Source organism: Xenopus tropicalis, chromosome 7 (assembly GCF_000004195.4).
Source record: "Xenopus tropicalis strain Nigerian chromosome 7, UCB_Xtro_10.0, whole genome shotgun sequence".
NCBI lineage: Eukaryota > Metazoa > Chordata > Amphibia > Anura > Pipidae > Xenopus > Xenopus tropicalis.
This window is the reverse complement of record NC_030683.2, coordinates 99,254,253-99,275,177: the sequence shown is the minus strand read 5'-3', so window position 1 is coordinate 99,275,177 and position 20,925 is coordinate 99,254,253. Positions and strand designations below refer to the sequence as shown.

The 20,925-nt window shown below is 37.7% G+C and overlaps 1 protein-coding gene across 4 annotated transcripts in view; it reads left to right on the top strand.

Annotated features, from left to right (window-relative positions):
* The window catches only part of plekhg5 (pleckstrin homology and RhoGEF domain containing G5), a 187,643-nt gene extending 167,055 nt beyond the window's left edge, over nucleotides 1-20,588 (top strand). For 3 of the 4 annotated variants that reach the window (XM_031905609.1, XM_012967360.3, XM_031905610.1), the window contains 14 exons: nucleotides 8,515-8,697; nucleotides 11,001-11,159; nucleotides 11,473-11,568; nucleotides 12,055-12,105; nucleotides 12,746-12,895; nucleotides 13,043-13,153; nucleotides 13,529-13,678; nucleotides 13,766-13,903; nucleotides 13,988-14,107; nucleotides 14,580-14,712; nucleotides 15,959-16,074; nucleotides 16,418-16,566; nucleotides 17,335-18,390; nucleotides 19,042-20,588. In XM_031905609.1, coding sequence (XP_031761469.1) covers nucleotides 8,515-8,697; nucleotides 11,001-11,159; nucleotides 11,473-11,568; nucleotides 12,055-12,105; nucleotides 12,746-12,895; nucleotides 13,043-13,153; nucleotides 13,529-13,678; nucleotides 13,766-13,903; nucleotides 13,988-14,107; nucleotides 14,580-14,712; nucleotides 15,959-16,074; nucleotides 16,418-16,566; nucleotides 17,335-18,390; nucleotides 19,042-19,051 — 2,622 coding nt within the window. In that variant the 3' untranslated portion in view covers nucleotides 19,052-20,588. Of the gene's footprint in view, nucleotides 1-5,008; nucleotides 5,353-8,514; nucleotides 8,698-11,000; nucleotides 11,160-11,472; nucleotides 11,569-12,054; nucleotides 12,106-12,745; nucleotides 12,896-13,042; nucleotides 13,154-13,528; nucleotides 13,679-13,765; nucleotides 13,904-13,987; nucleotides 14,108-14,579; nucleotides 14,713-15,958; nucleotides 16,075-16,417; nucleotides 16,567-17,334; nucleotides 18,391-19,041 lie in introns of those variants that run through there. The other variant, XM_012967361.3, reaches the window with a different exon arrangement.
* The last annotated feature ends 337 nt before the right edge of the window (nucleotides 20,589-20,925 follow it).

Here is a 20,925-nt window from a genome sequence, read left to right as displayed (position 1 = left end):
TCAGCCTTAGGTCCCTAAAATGTGTCCACACACTATGTGCAGTTTCATGAGGAGCCAAATAAAGGGGCGGTTCATCTTTAAATGAACTTTTAGCTATTTATAGAATGTCCAGTTCTATAAATCCAGCTTTCAAAAGTGGTCACTGACCCCGGCAGCCAAAAAACTATTACTCTTTAAAGCTACATTTTTATTGCTATTGTTAATTTTTATTACTTATCTTTCTATTTATACCCATTCATCATTCATAATCCAGTTTCTCATTCAAACTATTTCCTGGTTGTAAGGGAAATTTAGACCCTAGCAACCATATAACTGCTCAAATTCTAAACTGGAAAGTTGCTGAATAAAAAAAAAAGCTAAATAATTCAAAAACCACAAAATATAAAAATGAAGACTAACTGCAAATAGTTTCAGAATAGCATTCTCTACAAGACACAAGACTTAAAGTTTGAACAACCGCTTTAACCTTCTTGTATGTGGTTCGGAGACACAGGCAAACCTCAGTCAAACCCAGAATACTAGCATTACAGGGCTGCAATGAACCACCAGTTTACTGTATCCTGCTCATGGCTAGGTAGATGAAGTTCTAGAATAGAATGTGGGTGAGTTTTTATGTATTAAGATCTAACGTCACATTTTTGATAAATCTGCCTCATAGTAATTCCCCTCTATGGCAGAATCTATTATTGTTGATGTGTCTAACTGCTGAATCTGGTAGTCAGCTTCATGCCTGGCTATGGGGGCTTCGCTAATATTATCTATGGCTCTGAGTCATTATAACTTGAGCAGCTGCTTTAAAGCCATACATTTTGTCTTCCAGGGGATGTGAGAAATTTGGAGCAGCAAGTTATTCTGGGCCTAGGGAGTGACAAAGCTCTCTGGCAATCCACATCTACATGTAAGGATCAAACTCCTTCAGTAATGAACCATCTGTTTCACTGAAACTAGGAGCTAGTGGTAGCTGGAAAAGTATTTATGGCTGTTAATTATCATCGTACAAATATAAGCCATATGGAGATTTTTGGCAGGCAATATCTCTTTTTTTCCTTTACAGTGTGAGGCTTACATATGTCTAAAGCTCAGCAGCAGTATTACTGATCACAGAATATAACTAATCATATTGGGAAGACAGAGTGCTTGATGTTAAAACGTGAACAGACCTTGTTTTTCTTTTAGAAAAGTAATTGCTTTTCTGTGTTTGTTACAGCTATGTGTGTATATGTGCACTGGGGTTCATATGGAGGGGTCAACTCGATGGACTTTGGTTTTTTTTTTTTCAACCCTTCTTAACTATGTAACTATGAGGCCTGATGAGGACTGACTTTGTATGTTCTCTCTTCTGTACTCGTGTGGGTTTTTTCTGATTTCTCTCACACAAGACCGATAGCAAATATTCTCACAATATCACTTTCTAAATTGTACTGCAAGTTAATTTAATGGTGAACAACCCCTTTAATGCTACACATTCGAACTTCATTGGCCCTGTATGTGACTACTAAACTGAAGTAACTGTGGGCAAAGGTAGAGGAGGATATGTTAAATCGGATTCTGTTTTTCTTGTTAAAGGGATAATAGGTAGGGAAATATCAGTAATTATGGCACTGGGTTTTAATAAGGATGACCTAGATTCACATCTTTGTCTTCCCCTTATGACCTGTGTCACTAAAATTATACGCTGCGTGCATCATCATCATCATTTATTTATAGTGCACCAGCAAGTAATGCAGCGCTTGACATTAATGTGCAGTGAGCATATGATTAATAGCAGTGCATAAGAACACAGAAATCTGCACCTAAAACAATTTCGATGCATTTGATAACATGGATCTAGATATGTGGCACAAGTGTTATTGCAAGAAAAAAAGCAAACCTTCTAAACTTTTATTAATATGCAGATCTCCCATGTAAAGCGAATCACAGCTACTTGCAGCTAAAAAATAATTGTATAAAAATGATGATTTTTGCACAAAAAGCAGCACAATTTAAACATAGGTGCTGGTTAGCAGATGCTGTTACTAATTACTGACTGCTGGTAATGTATTCCCTAAGGCTGGCCATCATGCTGGGTGATGTCTGTGACAGACAGCAGTGACACCAGCATTTGCATTTCATACAGAAGGCTGTGCACCACAGAGATAGTTCAGATTCCACATTGACTAAAGGCCCCCATACAAGGGCCGATAGAAGCTGCCGATATCGGTCCCTTGGACCGTCTCGCAGCTTATCTGCCCATGTAGGGGCAGAAACGAGCGGGCTGGGCGACCGATATCTGGCCTGAAATTTGCCAGATATCGATCGGCCAGGTTAAAAGATTCAGTCGGATCGGGGGCCGCATCGGCTCGTTGATGCGGTCCCCGAACTGACTGCCCCATTGCCGCCTACATCATCCGGTCGTTTGGCCCCAGGGCCAAACGATCGGATTTTTTTTTTAACTTCAAGCTCCCCGATATCACCCACCCGTAGGTGGGGATATCGGGGGAAGATCCGCTTGTTTGGTGATCTCGCCAAGCGAGCGGATCTTACCGTGTATGGGGATCTTTAGGTCTATGGGAAATGGCCTCCCCGTAATTCATAGATTTCTGGATAATGCGTTTCCTAATAACAGATCCCATACCTGTATTTAAAATACAGTTTCTGTATTTATATACATATTATGGAGAAATGAGAAGAAGGCATAGGACCCGCAAGTCACCTAATCAGTGGAAATATATTACATTAACATGGAGAGGAATGGCTGTTAAAATATTTCAGGATATCCAGAATATCATTGAAAAGGTTGAGCAAATAGATTTCAGTTGACTGATTTATTTTAACAGCCATTCTTTTTCATGTAAAGGTAATAATTCTGATACACTGCATTATTTTGCTCCTTTTAACTGGAGAGTTTAGCCTATAACTACTGTGATATCATATCTCAAAGCAGGTCAGTTATAAAATAGATATTCATTTTCTTTAGTAAAAATATATACAGGCCACTACTGAGGGTGAATGGATAAAGACATATTTCCTTCTGATATGATACAATCCAAACCAAACACTAACATTTATTTTATTATGTTTCCTAATTAATAATTCCTGTACTTCAAAACATCAGCACTTTTGTTCATTTAATGTTTTACCACTTATCTGCCAGCCCACTGCTTTAAAAGTAACCGCATTGTCTGCTCATGCTATATATGGTGGTTGTGATCAAGCACCTGTCAATATACTGAAGTTTGAATGTGGATACAATTATATATGTATATATATAATTAGCAACTAAGGGACTGAGCATGGGCATTATATACATACTTGTGGCACGGAGCCCAACACATTGAGTAGGTAAGAAAAACGGACAATGGATGATTAATTGATGTGTGAAAATGCCTTTCAATAAAATAGCAGATACATTAACCTTAGATAAGTACAGGAAACTATTCATACAGAAGATGAATGGAAGTAATAGGATTGCCAGTCACAATGTAGAAGGACATTGTGTAGGACTGCTGCATCTATAATCTAGTATTCATGATTGTAGATACTGAATCCACTAATTGAGGCATCGACAATCAACATGGCCACTTTCACCCATGCACCTATCTCCAGGGGGCAAGGTTCATTAGGCTGTATCTTAGTTGTATCCAAGTTTGTACATTCATGATGAATATACATGATGATGTCTATAAGAAACATAGACATTCTTGGTCAATATCATTTCTAATGTATGTTTTCTAATCATATATAAGGAAGGATATGAGGCTTGGCATTATCCCAAAGTGCTATGAAAAGATATATATCATTAACATCAGTGTCTGCCAAGTGTAGCTTACAATATAAGCTATAGCCACATGTTATCTGCATTTCAGAGCTACTGAATCCATGCTCATTGCCTTGGTTCCATAGTTCGAGCAGGTGTAGAGTATGAATACCTAGAGATCAATCCCCATTTCATTTGCCCAGAGTGCCAGGTCATACTAACCACTTGTAATGGAAAAAGATTTCTATATTTTGAACTTTTATAGAAGGTGGGGCATTTTGCTGCTAGTGCTGCATGTACCATAGAAATGATTTCTGGGCAATTGGCAAATCACAATTTTTTCATAATGCTTTGCTCTGCATGTTGTAGTAAGCAGATGAATCTGATGCAGTTTTGATGCACAGGCAGAGAGTCAAATGGCACAATTTACTGAGATCTTGTCCAGAGGCACACAGGCTTAAAGCAATGCCAGATTAGACTGAGGGCCCAATATATGTGCTGGCAGGGGGCTTCAACCTACTTACTTTCAAGGGGAAGAAACAAAATGCGGGGAGCAAAAAATAATGCAAGACATTCCAAACCGAGAAAGACCGGGAAAGACCTAAATAGCTTACAGTCTAGGTGGACTTATGTGAAAATATAAAACATAGTGGAATACTGGTTCATATTATGCCTTGGTTAAATTTTGCTGATTATAGTAATACTTATATGTTGTTCAGCATGACTGCCAATCAGGTTATAGCAAACAATTGCTAAGACTGCAGGAGTTTATGAGGGTGTAGAAGCTGTGAGCTAAAAGCTCAATAAACATTCCTTGTTATACATGCTAAGCAAGGTAAAACAAATGTGTTTTTTACATGGAATATGGATTGGTTTATAATCTGTGACAAATTGCAATTTGTGGCTCTTACTTTCAGTTTATTTGGGTTGCCTTTGATGTGTGGTTTTATACTGGTTTGGAGGGCAGACATCCATAAAAATTGTCTCCCGAAATATTAGCATAGGTCTTGGCACTAAAATAGCCCCTGCATCTAATTTATCACTGTGTCTGGAACAAGTCATATAGAAATTAGTAAAGGTGAGAAAAGGGGGAATAGTTAGCTACATTGTTTGTGTTTGGCTAGGCTATGACAGCCCAGGCACAGACACCTTTGATCTCTGTTAGTGGCTGATGAATTGATGAAATCTGCTTTAGTTGGTGGTGACAGGAGGGAAATTAGGTTTACTTGACTGGCAACTCCTACCTCTCCTATAACTCCCCCCTCCAAGCAAACTTTGCAGTGCTCAGACTGAATCTTGCTCCACTACAGTCAAGACTGGGCTTGCTTGTGCCAGAAGGTCTGAGTCCTCTATTGCAGTACATCATTGGGATCATTGGAAACATGATACTTATCTAAGGCATATTTTCCTGGGAAGATTTGTTTACCTGGAGTTGTTTGATGCTAAGTGGCCCTTTAATGGACAGTCTGTAATATTTTGGGCTCTTTGTTTAACAAATGAAAGAGAAGACAGAATTCTTTGAAAAAGCCATGGGGAGAATATCAGCTTGGAAAAGTTGGGATCACCTCTCTGTAATAGATGAGGTCTTAATGACGACAGAAACACAGAATTCTGAGGTAAGCAAATGGTTAACAGAATCCATGTTAAAATATATAATTTATTATTTATTAAATGCTAAGAGGGATATAATATGTCAAGTATATACAGATATGGGATCTATTATTCCAAATGCTCGGAACTTGGGATTTTCCAGATAAATGGGGGCATTTCTGTAATCAGTAGCACCATGCATTATTGCTGCTGAAAACCATATAAACCTCAATAGGTTTTACCTTCGATGTATGCTAGCTTAGTTACCTTCAGCTACAAGGTACTTATTATTTTATTATGATGATGGGAAAAAATTAACTTTACAAAGTGGCATTGCTGTATTACTGGATATTAGGTTTCAGGAAATGCATATATCATTTCCCCATATAAATAGATCTAAAACATGCATCTAACCTGCGGTACGGCAAACGATCATTGGTGTTGGCCTTGCAAAACTAGGGTTGGTTCCAGTATGGAGTTGCAACAGTAACAATAATGTTAGTTGAATTGCTTAGTATGCAGTGATTATTTCAGGAGAGTTGTGTCAATAAGAGCAATAAAATGTACATGAATCTGACTCTGTACTACAACTGTTGCCCATGGGAAAGGCTAACACAGCATTCAGACAGACCATGTGGTTTACACACTTAGATAAATATACTGGTCTTTCTCTTTCCTGGTTGTGTTGGATTGTACATTCGTGATTCTGAAGAGTATCATTTGCAGACAGAAGGGTCAATTCGTTAGTTGTTGCTGTGTTCTAATCTGTATAGCAAACTCTATTCTGTATTACTTGGTGCATGTAATCTCCCACTTAGAGCTACAGTCTCTTTATTTTGAAACATCTCTGTTAAAAGAAAATGAAGCTATTGGTGTTCTCTAAAACCTAGGATAGAGATCATCAATGGATGTAATGGATGGAAACAGAGTTTAGCAACAGGAATGTCACTATATTTAGATGCTTGACACATTTTAGGTGAGATTGAAGCATATCAGCATGTTGCCAAATCTCACAGACCCTTTTGGAGCAGCCATACTGAATGCATTAGACCAGAAATCTAAATGGAGGCCTGACATTAGTGAGAGAGGACATCAGAGAATGTTACTGACTACTATACAAGCTTGATTTGTGATTTGTAAATTGGTTCTGGTTTGTGTTTTTATCTTCTTTTGCGAAGCTTAGAAAGTAGGCACTATTTATTTAATTGTGGTTAGGGATGCATGCTGTTTGTTTTAACAAACATTCCCTGAAAATCCCTGTTTGTGTTCATCAGGACATGGCAGCACCACCTACTAGCTGCTGACACCCTACGTTACTAGTGCTCACTTGTGAAATCACTGAATGGTCTTTGCTTGTTACATAAAGGGTGGCCACCTGTCTGGTGTTACATAAAGGGTGGCCACCTGTCTGGTTTTAACAGGTTCTTAGCTTCACTCTTACAGAGGACCAGCACAGGGCACAGGGCCTTGCATCCCTTTGTGTTGAGCTTTGTGTTGAGTGAGATATGTATGTTTTATGTTTTTAGAGTTTACACATACAGTATATTGTGACATGGACCTGCCAGATTCAGACTTAGATTTTGGTCAGTGTGTATTCAATTCTTGCTGCTCTAAAATGGACCATGTGATGTTAGAGGTCTATACCAAGATATAACTCTACTTCTATTGCGGAACTGCAATTTACAGAATCAATCTTCAGTTATCAGTCGTGGAGTTCTAGTTCAACAACAGCTGCAGGGCTACAGGTTCGACATCCCTCAATTATGTAATCCTAATCCATCATCTTTGATGGGACCCCAGGCTTCCTGTATTAACTGATTTATTGTGAGTGTACCAAAGCCATGTAGGGGTTAAACGGCACTTACTAAATGACAGGGACAGACTCTATGCTTTGAGACTGGAATACATTACTGGGCACCAGCTGCACAGAACTGCTCCCCCTCCTGCCACTTGCAAATAGTCTGAGCCTGTTTGCTTTAAAGGCAAAGCATCACACCGAACAAAGGAATGTGGCATTGCCATGACATCACTAATACCCATCGCAGCAATGCAATCTGCTTTATTGGCTATTGACATTACGCTAAGTATTGACACAAGGCTCACACCCATTTGCATCTTCCGACTCAGCTGAACTAGATGTGGGATTTATGATTAATTCTGAGTTAGTAAGGCAAGCTAACCTGTCCCCTCACTGCACATGTGCCTCTTTCCAACCCTGTATGTCTCGATCCTTACTGCCCTTCCAGGAGTGTTTTCATGAAACATAATGCAATTTATTCTCTTTATGGAGTTTTGCCTTTTCAGGCTGATGTAAGTATTTTATATCATACAATCATTTCATGTTTTCATTGCTTGTCTTTAGTAACTCTGCTCTATTACATTTGTGATTTGGTATTTAATATTAAGAGAAATATATTCTGTTCCACAATCTGTACCACAATCTTCCAATTCTGCGAGAAAAGTACAACTAATGAAGTATTTAATATATAAATTCTTATTTGTGCTCTGATAACCTGCTGCATGTCAAATGTATTTTGTCGGTGTTGACTTAAGGAGAGTGATTGTCTGGATGTACTTTTTATTTATTTACAATGCAGAATGTAGTTTCCTCTCACTATTATTTATGAAAATAGGGCTTATTACCAGGAATCCTCTGCAGCTATAGTTCAGCATGGAAAATACATATCTGGATTATATAGCAAGCAGCATTTTGGGTGTTAGGTTCCAGCTTTGCAAATGCCTTGTCTTTGTGCACAACTTGTCTTCTGCTCTGCTATTGTCAGTTCCCCCAAAGTCCAATTAAAGCGAATGTGTAAATGCCAGACAAGCAGGGGTCCTGGGTGTTTTTAAATCCTAAGAATTGCAGTGCATGAGATTAGCCACTCATGGCTACATGTAAATAGAGGATTTGCAAGTTGCAGCATTTTGAATGAAAGATTCCCCCGGAACTCATTGTACTAAATCCTCATGTTTTGCTTTCCCTTCTTGTATCCCCCCCCCCCCTTTTTTGAAAGTATCTGATAATAGGAATATCAGCCTCACATTTTCTCTGCGTGTCTGTGAGATCCAAGCTTCTCATTTCTCATCAGATAAACCTTTTTTCTTTGAATTTGTGGAGTTCATTCTATTATGAGTGTATGTTTCATTATCCACAATGTAAACATTATTAACAAACTCTCTTGTTTTAGGCTCCAGGACGAAGGAGGAAGAATATGAATGAATTTCTTGGGGATGCGAGTATTCCGGTACAAGATCCCCTTCAGAGTTTTAGCTGCTCTTTGCCCAACAACGGCACCGATACATGGAAAAATAGGGCTGCCAGTCGTTTCAGTGGATTCTTTGGCTCTGCTGCTACTGGACCATTTGGGCGGGTATGTTATTTGCCTGTAATCCTTAGTGTAACCTAAGTAGTATATTGACAAAGCAGTGACCAGTGCAAATAGCGGGCTAGTGACTTGTTTGTTTTACTTCACGTTGGGTGGACTAGTAAGTTTTCTATACAAACTGCCAAAGCTGCCCCTGAAAGGCATGAAGTACAAAATATGTATAGAGAGAGAAAGAAAATAATTATTTTTTTTCAACACTAACCATATAATATGTTAATATGTATATATGTATTAAAAGCTTTAGGTTACAGTGTGTATTGCTTGCTTGTTTGTTTTGAAACAATTTAAGGCTAACAATTGCCATTCTACTTGCTTCCAGTTCTTCATGGCACTAATGGTAATGTGTATTGCTAGCTATTGGTATGCTAAATAGTGTGCTTAATAGGGACAAGAGAGCAGGGCCCTGAATGTTGAATGCTGTAAGGCTCAGAAAGGACCATCTACTGATCTAATTTAAGTGAGTGTGGCAAGTTTTGACAAGGTGAAGTTTCAAGTGAAACCCGTCAGGGGTCAGGTAGCAAAGACATGCTCTGAACTGTAACCAAACTCACATGATGTGTCTGGCCCCAATGAACAGAAAAAAGATAGAGATGGGTAAAATACATGAGTAGAGATAAATAGATAGATGATAGATAGGTAGGGAACTACAAATCCCAGAATGGTATTTACATCAGCTGTAAAGCAATACCGTTGGCATCTCTTGATCTCAATATTTGCTTACTGTTTCATACATTGTGCCAGATTATATATATGCAAATAATTTATAAAATAGACTCTATAATAAATGCAAGATAGCCCAAGAATACTGCACAGTGCACTCATAGTACAGCTGTCACTGGCTGCCTTACAGCTGCTTCACTCTGTGGAAAAGGAGAAATATTTATATTTCTAGTATGCAGACAATTTAACAGATATCCAACTAAATGTGACAACTTAAATATGGAATGTTATTCATATTTTTAAAAATTGATCTGTGCCTTAAGATGCTGTAAACTGAGGATATCCAAAATATAGTGCTCCAGCAGAAGTGAGCTACAACTCCCAGTGTCCTCCAACAGCCACAAGCCTCGACACAATAGAGTCCCTACATTTAATGAATTAAACTACTGCCATGGAGCTCATTATTACACACATGTACCAGTTGGCAGGTTGGTCACAGGTTGATAGGTGGGGTGCTTGACATGTGCTGATGGATAATCAGATACTTAGAGGTATGATCAGCATTCTCTGATTCATTGCACTTGATCACATTGAATGTGTTTTCCAGGGCACCATTAGTACAAAGGAGAGACTGATAAAGTGTAAAGTGAAATTCCCACCTCTGTTCAGTCTTTAATGTTTTCTGTTGAACACACACATTTTCAGATTAGTAAATACATATATATTTTATCCACTGTGACACATTTAAAATGGTGCTTTACAAAGATCATTCACTTTGAAACACTATTGCCTGTCAAACACGTGTTTAAAACAAGCAGTAGCTACGTTGACCAGCAGCTAACTTTCCGAAATACAGGGATTAGTAGTTGAACATACAAGGATTTGGCTTAGGCCCTCTAAATATGCTTTGTCACTGTTCCTGTGCTCGGCTGGCCTCACTCTTTAGTATCATGTCACTTTTTTTCAATCATTTTGAGGTGACTGGCAGGGTCCAATTGTTTGGGACTCATTCAGTGTTTCAACCTCGGCCCACTCATGCCAGCTGTTCATTTCAATGTGACGGTCCCATGGGCATTGCCAAGGGTCCTAGCACGAGCCACAGTAACGGCGGAACAAAGGAGGGAATCCGCTTGTCCCAATGTGTCACTACTCCCCTCCTAATCACATTAGCTGTGCTGCTTCTCATTTACATACATTGGTGCCTGGTGCCTTGTTAGCAATCCGCCCTGACCATTGCTTGCACAAGGCAGTGTTGGTTCTTTGTGCCTTAGTCACTTGCAGATTTCTTGTTGTCCGGCTCCCTATTGAGGCAAGGTAAGGGTCTCCATTCTTGAGTAAAAATGTTCTTAATAAGTGAAAATCAATGTAGGAAAGTTAACTGCTCCAATATATAAATATATAAGAAATATCATTATATAGTCTTCCGTTGTACTTTCTCAGTAGGCAAAGTTTTGCAGCCAAGCATTACTTCCCCTTTGTCTTCATGTGTATCACATTCAGTGCCTTGTGCCACATACAGTTCCACAGGAGAGCTTTACTTAGGTTTTTCTTTGTTTGGTACTAATCAGTACTAATACTGGATAGAAAGTCTCATTCATGCTGAGCATTTGTGTATGTTTCTCTTTCAGGAGATAGACAAAATGGAGCAGCTGGAGAGCAAGTTGCATTCATACAGTATGTTTGGCCTTCCCAAGTTTGGCTTTGATCAGGACTCATGGGAGGAAGAAGAAGATGATACCTACCTGACTCTTGAAGATAGCTGGCAGGAAATCATTGAGGTTCCTGAGGTAATTTGTCATTCTGCCTGGTGATCTGTAATAGGGTTTCCTTTTTGATTCTGCTGTCTTTGTGGCTGTTTGTCACCAACTGACAAAATCAACCCATTTCATAGCATTTTGGAACATATTTATGATAGAGCAATAAATTTAACCTTTGTCTTATACTGTCAAAATTCTTTTAGAGAACCGAGCATGGAGATTTCATGTATGTTATCATAAATAAAGTAGAAAGATTGATGTGTGCATATTTTTGAGAATAACATGGTAAGTGTTCTCCTTACAGTCAACTGTCTTAGCTTATCATTCTTCTCTCTTCTATCAGACTCTTACTAGGCGACAGTGCCACCAACAAGAGGCCATTTGGGAGTTACTGCATACAGAAGCCACATACATTAAGAAGCTGAAAGTGATAACTGATGTAAGATTCAATTTATCATCTATCTATCTATCTATCTATCTATCTATCTATTTATATATCTATTGTCTACCTATCTGTCCATCTCTCTGTCTATATCTATCTATCTATCTATCTATCTATCTATCTATCTATCTATCTATTTATATATCTATTGTCTACCTATCTGTCCATCTCTCTGTCTATATCTATCTATCTATCTATCTATCTATCTATCTATTGTCTATCTATCTATCTATCTATCTATTGTCTATCTATCTATATATCTATTGTCTATCTATCTATCTATCTATCTATCTATCTATCTATCTATTGTCGTTCTGTCTATCTATCTATCTATTGTCGGTCTGTCTGTCTGTCTATCTATCTATCTATCTATCTATCTATCTATCTATCTATCTATCTGTTATTATTTATTGATGTAACTGGTACAAATATGACTTCAAAACAGAACATATTCATTTTATTTTTCATTTATTCATTCTACAGCTTTTCCTTTGTTGCCTATTGAATCTACAAGAGTCCGGAATATTATGTGAGGTAATTTTTTTTCTCTTTCTCTTTTTCTGTTTTTTTGACATTTTGGCAAATTGAGCATTTCTGTGTTCTTTGAATATTTTTAGCTTATATCACACCACTCATTTTCTTTTGTGTTGACATAGCATGATCTTATATATTAAAATACCACTGGCATAAAAAAATGCTTCATCATGGGTTAAAAAACATGGCAAGTTGCTGCTGAAATTTTGCACAACACTCATGTGCTCATAAATGACTTTTCAAATCCTCTCCTAATATGGGAGGAAAACTATAAAACCTACAACATTGCTGTACTTAAACACAAGTAGTTCATAGATATTCTGAGGAGAATTCACAAAGCAGGTGCTACCATAGAAACGAATAAGACGTGCTTACTTTAGCCATACTGCAGTTAATGAGTCAGATAATTCTCGATTTATTGCTAAGGGTTAGACTAAATTTGCACCTGTTGTGTGAATAACTTACATAGTCCTTAGAATATTAAGATAAAATAGGCATATGCATTACCTGTATAAATTTAATATCAGCACATAGAAAGTCCATAGGTTATACTCTCAGATTGTTATAATTTTAATATTCTCATAGTCATTATGCCAAGAGTAATTCCATAAAAACAATGTCTTTTTTTTTGTTGACAAAGGTGGAACCTGATAAGTTATTCAGCAATATCCAGGAGATCATTCAATTACACAGAACACTCTGGAGTACTGTCATGGTACCAATACTGGAGAAGGCAAGAAAGACCAAGAGTTTACTAAACCCCATGGACTTCCAGAAAGGATTCAAAATGGTAATAATATGTAAATATAAATATAGAATTACTGCATAGCAACTGCATGTTTTTATTGCACCCTGTTTTTGTTATTGTATTATTTATTATTATGAATACAAAAATAGCAAAAGAGTTTAAAGTATCTTCTATCCACTACATTTGCAGTTCGAATCCCTGTTTAAACCATATATCCGATACTGTATGGAGGAGGAAGGCTGCATGGAATATATGAGAAATCTCCATCGGGACAATGAGCTTTTTAAGTCCTATGTTACGGTAAGTGCATTGCGGCAAGTTTCTGATTTTATTAATGCCTTTTCTGGATGTAAGCTTCAAATAGATAAGGTATTAGTACAGAACTGCTAAGTTTCCATTTTCATACATTGCTTAATTACAGTTACTTTCCTCTGTTTTTCATTCCATTTTGCCACAGTGCAGTATACAATTATTGTGACTTTTGCATTTTAAACAAAAAAGCAAAAGCGCAAATAGACTATAAAAAAAAGAGGGATAACATATAGAACCTAATTTAATATAAATAATAATATATATTTCTATAATATAAAACCTATATAAGCTATAAAAAATTACCAGAAATACAATATAAAACCATCCCACCCTACAAATTACTTTCTGATCTTCTCCCTTCAGTGGTCTGAAAAACACAAGCAATGCAATCGACTAAAACTGAGTGACATGTTGGTGAAGCCACATCAGCGCCTTACAAAGTATCCCCTGCTGCTGAAATCAATCTTGAAAAAGACAGATGACCTGCAAGTTAGAGAGTCCATTATTCTCATGGTAAGCACCTTCCATATGGCTTTACAGGCAAACTTTTCCTTCCTTTTTTCTCAGTCAATTAACAAATTTCTTATATGATTACTGTAGATAAGCTCAGTGGAGCGTTTCATCAATCATGTGAATTCCCGGATGCGCCAAAGACAAGAACAGCAACGCCTGGCCGCAATCATCAGCCGCATTGATTCATATGAGGCTGTGGACAGCAGCACCGATGAAGTGGATAAGGTGACTGACCACATATGAAAATATGTCTTTTTTTAGACTCTGTCTGTTGCGCCGTCTTCTCACCTGTTTTCCTTTTGTTTCTAGATTCTGAAAGAATTCTGTAGGTTAGATTTAACAGCCCCTATGATTGGAACGTCTCCTGAAGATACACGCCAACTTCTTCTAGAAGGAAGTCTAAAGATGAAGGAAGGCAAAGATAGTAAGGTGATTATTAAGCTGGAAAACTTTCCGCTGTATTTTGAAGCTTGTTGTGTTTGTGCAAGACTTTAAAATGGTTTGCTTTATACTAATTTACTAATTGGGGAAATCAGAGATCCATGGCTTGAGAATTTTCAATAGATATTCTATGGACCTTAATGTGTCCCACTGTATTCTGTAACCTTTCCTAGCCCACTCGATGGCCATGCAGCCCTTATTATTTACAAGCCCTAACATAATAATTGGGGGACTAAAAAAATTGGAAATATCATATCCCTCCTTAATGCACTTTCTTTATGATTCTTTTGTTCCTCTTCCTGCTGTATTTGGCACCTAATGTGCTTTTATTAAAAAAGGGCACGAATCCCACTACAGTTTCTTCAAATTTAATGAATATAATTTTTTAAAATAGAAGCATGACAAGCCTGTTTTTATGAGAAGCATCATTGTTCCATGATGGCGTGTTTCTCTTTTTCAGATGGACGTTTACTGTTTCCTGTTCACTGATCTCTTCCTCATTACAAAGCCAGTCAAAAAAGCAGAAAGAACCAAAGTAATTCGACAGCCGCTACTTGTGGATAAAATTGTATGCAGGGAACTTAAAGATCCAGGCAAGTGAAAACATATTTCTTGCATGTTCTAATTACACAAAGTATACTGCAAGATATCTACAGCATTTTTATTGTCAGGATAACAAACCTTGACTGAAAAGGTTTCAGATCCTGTGCCCTTTTTATGTACATGCAACAAGGCTAGGGATTGGAAAATAGTGGCATTGAGTTTCAATATATGCCTAGTGTGTAACAGACAATGCAATGTGATTGTTTCTTTTCCTAGAGCTAAATATAGACCAGAGAATGCAAGAGAATGGGCTGGACAATACTGTAGCTCTTGCACCAATGGTGTCCTGGCCCAGAATGGCAATCTGTGGGTTGTGCCAAATGCCAGAGGGGCTGCAGTAAGATGCCACAGTCACTATTGCTTTGGCCTCTGTGCTAATTAATATATTTCCTTCCCGTTTATGGCACTAGGATGGTTTGAGCCAATAATTACTGAATATAATCACACCTTAGTGCCTTACCCCTGTGTGAATATTGTATTATATACAGAGTGCAGTTTGGGGAGGATGTTTAACATTAATATTAACTCCCTGCATACTGAATCTGCCTGGGTTCTGGCAATGCAAAGATCAGATAAAGCTTTATATATTGTTACTTCACTGGGGTTATTTGAGCTGCACTTGGAGTGAGTCTAGCTCTGCTTTGCATCATTTCACTTTGCTATGTGAGTTTGGGTAAGAGAACTTGAATGCAGATACATTGTGCTGGAGTGTCATACAGAATGTTGGCAAATATCCAAATTATTCCATATTCTAAGGCAGAACCATGTGAAACACAAGTGCTCTAATTTGCAAGGACAATCAGGTACAGGCAGAGTGACATTTCAGGAGAAGTGATAGCTATACAGGAGAGTTTACATAAAGGACATTTATAGCTGCTGAAATATCTACAATGAAAAACAAAATGAAAAAACAAAAAGTTTTTATGTGTTGGTGTTATGCTCTAAAATCAACAACCTTTATTATAAACTTTAGTTAAAATAGACAATAGTTTTCATAATAAGTACATAAAATCAATAAACTCCAAACACAGTTGGTAACATTTCAATTAGCTAATTACCTCCAATGGAGCATGGAGTGGCAGAAGAGGGCGACTAATTCATTGGTGGGTGGGTGATACACCCTATATGTTATATACAGGAATGTACAGAGGTGTAATATCTACATCCCACAAAAAGTGTGAGCAAATAATGCAGTCCTTTCAGTGTACTTACTATCTTATACCATTTCCATTGCAGGTTCCTTCTTGCTCATCTATCTGAATGAATTCCGCAGCGCTGTTGCTGCATATACATTTCAAGCCAGTGGGCAGTCGTTGTGCAGAGGATGGATTGAAGCATTTTTCAATGCACAGGTAAGAAAGGAGGGGTAAGAATAAAAACATGGGGAGGATTAAGAGCTGTTTCTTTGACATATTGTTATAGTCCATTTTGCCCCAAAACCATTATGACAACTGTTTAAAACATGGTGCAGTAAGTGCGTAGGAGACTACATTATATCATTTGCAGGAGGCCCTCCAGTTGGGCATCTTTAATCTACAAAGCATGACTGCAACTTTTTTTATAATTAATCTCCAGTTCATAGGGCAAGGAGAAGGGCAGACTGTCCCTCTGTTATCCCTTGGTATTCAATCTATGTTGGAAACAGTTACAGTTTTTTGAAACTTGCATTAATTCTTTTTAATAATGATCTTTTAGAATCTCTTACAAAGAATGAGACAGGAGTGTCTGCGTAACCAGCAACAGGTGCCACATCTTCAAGAAGAGGAGGAAGATATGGAAAGTGGGACGTCAGCTGCGAGCTCCCCAACCATACTGCGCAGGAGCAGTGCAGACATGTTAAACAGGTAAACTTAAACGTTAGATTTAAACACTATGCAGTTTAGCAGTGATTTCTTTTATGGCACTATTTTAAAGTGAGTGTGTCCTATTATAACATCCATCCTGTAAGTGTCTGCTTTATATGTAGAGGCAATTCTTATTCTTTAGGGGAACTTGGGTAAGGGGTTGCAGTCCATATTGTTTTCTTATTTTTACTAGATGTAATATTTTTCCACTCTCAATGCTAGTTGTATTGTGTAATAAATAAATCTAGGAAAAGCATCTATCATGGGTGGCTATAAACATCAGCATACAGCCAGTAAGACCGTAAGTATAGGCAGATGGACTGTATGTATAGGAAACCCTTGGAAAGTTGGTTGCTAAAACACCTTTTCTCTGCTTTTTTTCTAAAACTATATACAGGTATGAGACCTGTTATCCAGAATGCTTGGGACTTGAGGGGTTTCCAGCTAAGGGATCTGTCTGTAATCTCTAAACTTTCTCTACTAAAATATAATTTAAGCATTATTTAAACCCAATAGGATTGTTTTGCCCCCAATAAGGATTAATTATATTTTCGTTGGGATCAAGTACAAGGTTTTATTATTACAGAGAAAAAGAAAATCATTTTTAAAAATTTGCATTAGTTTAAAATGTAATCTATGGGAGATGACCTTTCTGGATAATGGGTTTCGGGTAATGGCTCCCATACTTGTTTTGCATTATGAAAGATGTCTGACAAATTTTGTATAGTTATCTCCCCACTAATTACTGAAATTGTGTTTATTTTGTAGTCAGTCAGATGGTTCCACCGAAACTATCTCAGTGGTTGTCATAGATGCTGGTGACGAGCTTTCTTCTCCTGAAACTGAACAAGGACCATTTGGCTCTCAGTCAGATGAAACTTCAATAAGTACAACTGCATCTTCCATTACGCCCACAAGAGACATGTTTGAAAGTATTGACTCTCCTGAAGCTCCCCCAGTTGTTGACTCCAACTATTTAAAACTGGAACCAAATGGTTGCAGATCTTCATCCATTGACAGCGCTTATGGGACTCTTTCCCCAACATCACTAGAAGAGTTTGTAGAACGACAGCAACAGGAAATGGTGGAGGATGAGAGGGAATCTATTAGTTCCCAGCGTTCCTCATCACCTAAACTTCGTAGAAGGACACCTGTTCAGCTCCTGCCGTGTAAATCTAAAGTACTGAAGTCCAAGTCAGAAGCTAGCCTCCTTCATCTGATAACAACGGGTCCTTCAACTATCAATAGTGAAGAAATAACTCACCTTACTCAAAGTAAAAGCTTAAGTGAACTTTTCATGTCCCCAACACCAGATATATTTTATCAACCAGATCATCTTAAAAAAGACAACAGAAAATATATCTCAGCAAATGGATTTAAAAGGACTAGCATGGTGGAGCGTACATCCAATCACATGGAAGAGCATGTAATAAAACCCAGATCTCAATCAGACTGCACAGGCCGAAGAGTTGCCAACACAGGCAGCTGCAGTAGTAGCTCCTCAGATCTTTCTGAACCAGAGGAAAACGGATCAGCAAAATCTGCTGTTTGTTTCAGGAATGATAATAAAATACAGGATTCGTTATCTGAGTCTGAGCAGATTCAATCCCTGCAAGAGTTTGAAGTGGACTCTTCAGAACATGTGTACAGTAAATCTTTCCCTGACCAGTTTTCTGGTGAAGTAGAATTGGACAGTGATAATGTTCCTGGTAGTGCCAGACGGACAATGTCAGATCCGCAGTCTTCCCAGCACAGGAAACTTACGTTGGCACAGTTGTACAGAATTAGAACTACTTTACTGCTTAACTCCACGCTAACTGCTTCGTAAGTATTCTATGCAATCATCTATACTTTATAATTCAGTTATGGGACCTGTTATTTAGAATGCTCAGGACCTGCGGCTTTCCAGATAAGGGGACTTTCCATAATTAAGATCTCTATGCCATATACTACTAATAAATTCATTCAACATTAAATAAACCCAATAGGGTTGTTTTACCACCAATAAGGATTATATCTTAGTTGGGATCAAGTACTGCTTTATTATTACCCATTTTTAAAAATTTGAATCATTTGATTAAAATGGAGTCTATGGAAGATGGCCTTCCTGTAATTCAGAGCTTTCTGGATAACGAATCACATACTTGTACGTTTGCTTTTTTTGCTATGTAAAAAAGATACTTAAATATATCCTAAAGGCTCTTGCAGACGTTCCAGGAATCTTTGCATAGTGCCTTTATTTATATCAATAGCAGTGCCATGTATAATCCTGAATGGGTAAATATGCAACAAACTCTCTGTATCAGGCCTTGCCATAATATGGCAATGCCATTAGGAAATTAATTTTTGAAATACCTGCCATATCACATCAAGGCAAACATGTGAGTTGATGGAAATGACCTTGCAGTTCATTGCATTGGATAAAAGCTGAGAGGTGCAATCTCTAATAATCCTTGTTTTTTTTTTCCTTTGCAGAGAGGTGTAATTTCATGGAGACAACATAGACTTTTGTCACCTGAAGAAACTTATATATTGTGAAGCAAAGGATGCAGAACACAAATGGTCCTTCACATGGCAGATGCTGAAGATCGCTATGACCTACTGATATTCAGTTGGTAAACCTGGGAAGTGGGACACGAGCTTGCATCAGTGGCACGTCTCTTTGAGGGGGCCAATATGGATTACTTCTCAGCAGCAACTGACTTGTGACTGGGCTTTGCGTTTCCAAAGACTGCACAGCCGAGAGATTTTACTTGCACTTTCAAATAACAGCCAAAACTCAAAGACGTTTCGAGTTCTGGCACAGAACATATACTGGTGGCATCAAGACTCTGTACCATAGCATTAGATAGAAATCAGACCTATACCTCATCTGAAACATCCAGTGGCTATGAGGACTCAACGTGACAAAAGAACAGAACAACTCCGAACACGCTTTTTCATTTTTCCTTAAGATTATTGCAGTTATGAAATTGTAGCCACTGTATGTACTAGCAAAGCTGTAATTCACACCAGAAATGTTTACTAAACAGCTCATTCAACTGAGCGCTAGTGTATCTATTATCCACAAGAGTACTCAGAATAATGGATTCCACATGGTGCTGGCCTTTTCTATAGCAATCGATGACCAAAGTTGGCTTTCGTGTTCCTTTTTTGGACAAGCAGGGTCTAACTTTTGGGGATGTGTTGGTGTGTAGCTTTATGAAATATTATTAAAAAGAAAACTGTGAAATGCGTTAGTCACAGGAGTTAGAGGTTGCATTTCTATGATAATTATAAGAAAATACGCCCCACGGGGAAACATTTTCTTCTTTATTGTTCTGAAAAAATGGAGAAACTGAAAATGTTTACAGGAACAGTATTATAATTATTGTGAGACATGGTGCTTGCCAATGTTTAAATTATTTTTTTCATTGAGATTATTTGTTTAAATATGAATGTTTATAAATCTATTTAACATTTAAGGGCACTTTATGTGTATTTTTAATAAGCCACAAATATTGATTCATTAGCACTGCATAAATTCTTGCAGATTTTTTATTTTGAGTTTATTAGAACAGCATTGCCTGCCTGTGTAAATAATTGCTCTTAACCACTGACAAACTGGGCTTTTCCAAAGTGAGATCCTTTTTTTCCCCTTAGTTTATTTAGTTATGTAGTACTGTACCCTGTGTGCAGGATATGTGCTCCTAGTCTGACTTGGAAAAGTATACAACGTGTAAATATTTTTTTATTTTACTAAAATTTGCAAATTAAATGAGATAGAATTTGACGTGCGCTTGTGGGTTAAATACACATTCAGTACCTGTAGAAATATATTTAGCAAGAGAAGTACAATAAACATTTACACCAAAACATTACATTCTTAGTGGTCTTACGTTTCACAAATGTATTTATTTCCTTGCAAGGGGGTATGCGCTAAATGATAGCAGACTGTATGTGTCAGGGCCATCATTTGTATCTGTACTGTATTGTTACCGTTACTTTTAAGGCATTAAACAAAATGACTTTCTGCCCAGCTGCATTCAATATTCTGATGATATTTATGACACTTATCTGCCACTAATGAAATAACTTGAAATGTCTATTCTATACACCCCATGTGTAATAAATAACACTAAGTTTGCCCGGGAGCAGTAACCCATAGCAACCAATAAGATATTAGCTATTAGACAGGTGACCAGTAAATACTACCTGCTGATTGCTGGTTGCTGTGGGTTACTGTTCTTGGGCAAACTTAGTGCCTCTTATTACATAACCCCACTAGAAAAATGAAGGGATAATGAATACTTGGTTCAATAGTTATTGGCAGTAAAGTCCATGTAAGCATAAATTTCATTGCAATGGATTTACCTGTAA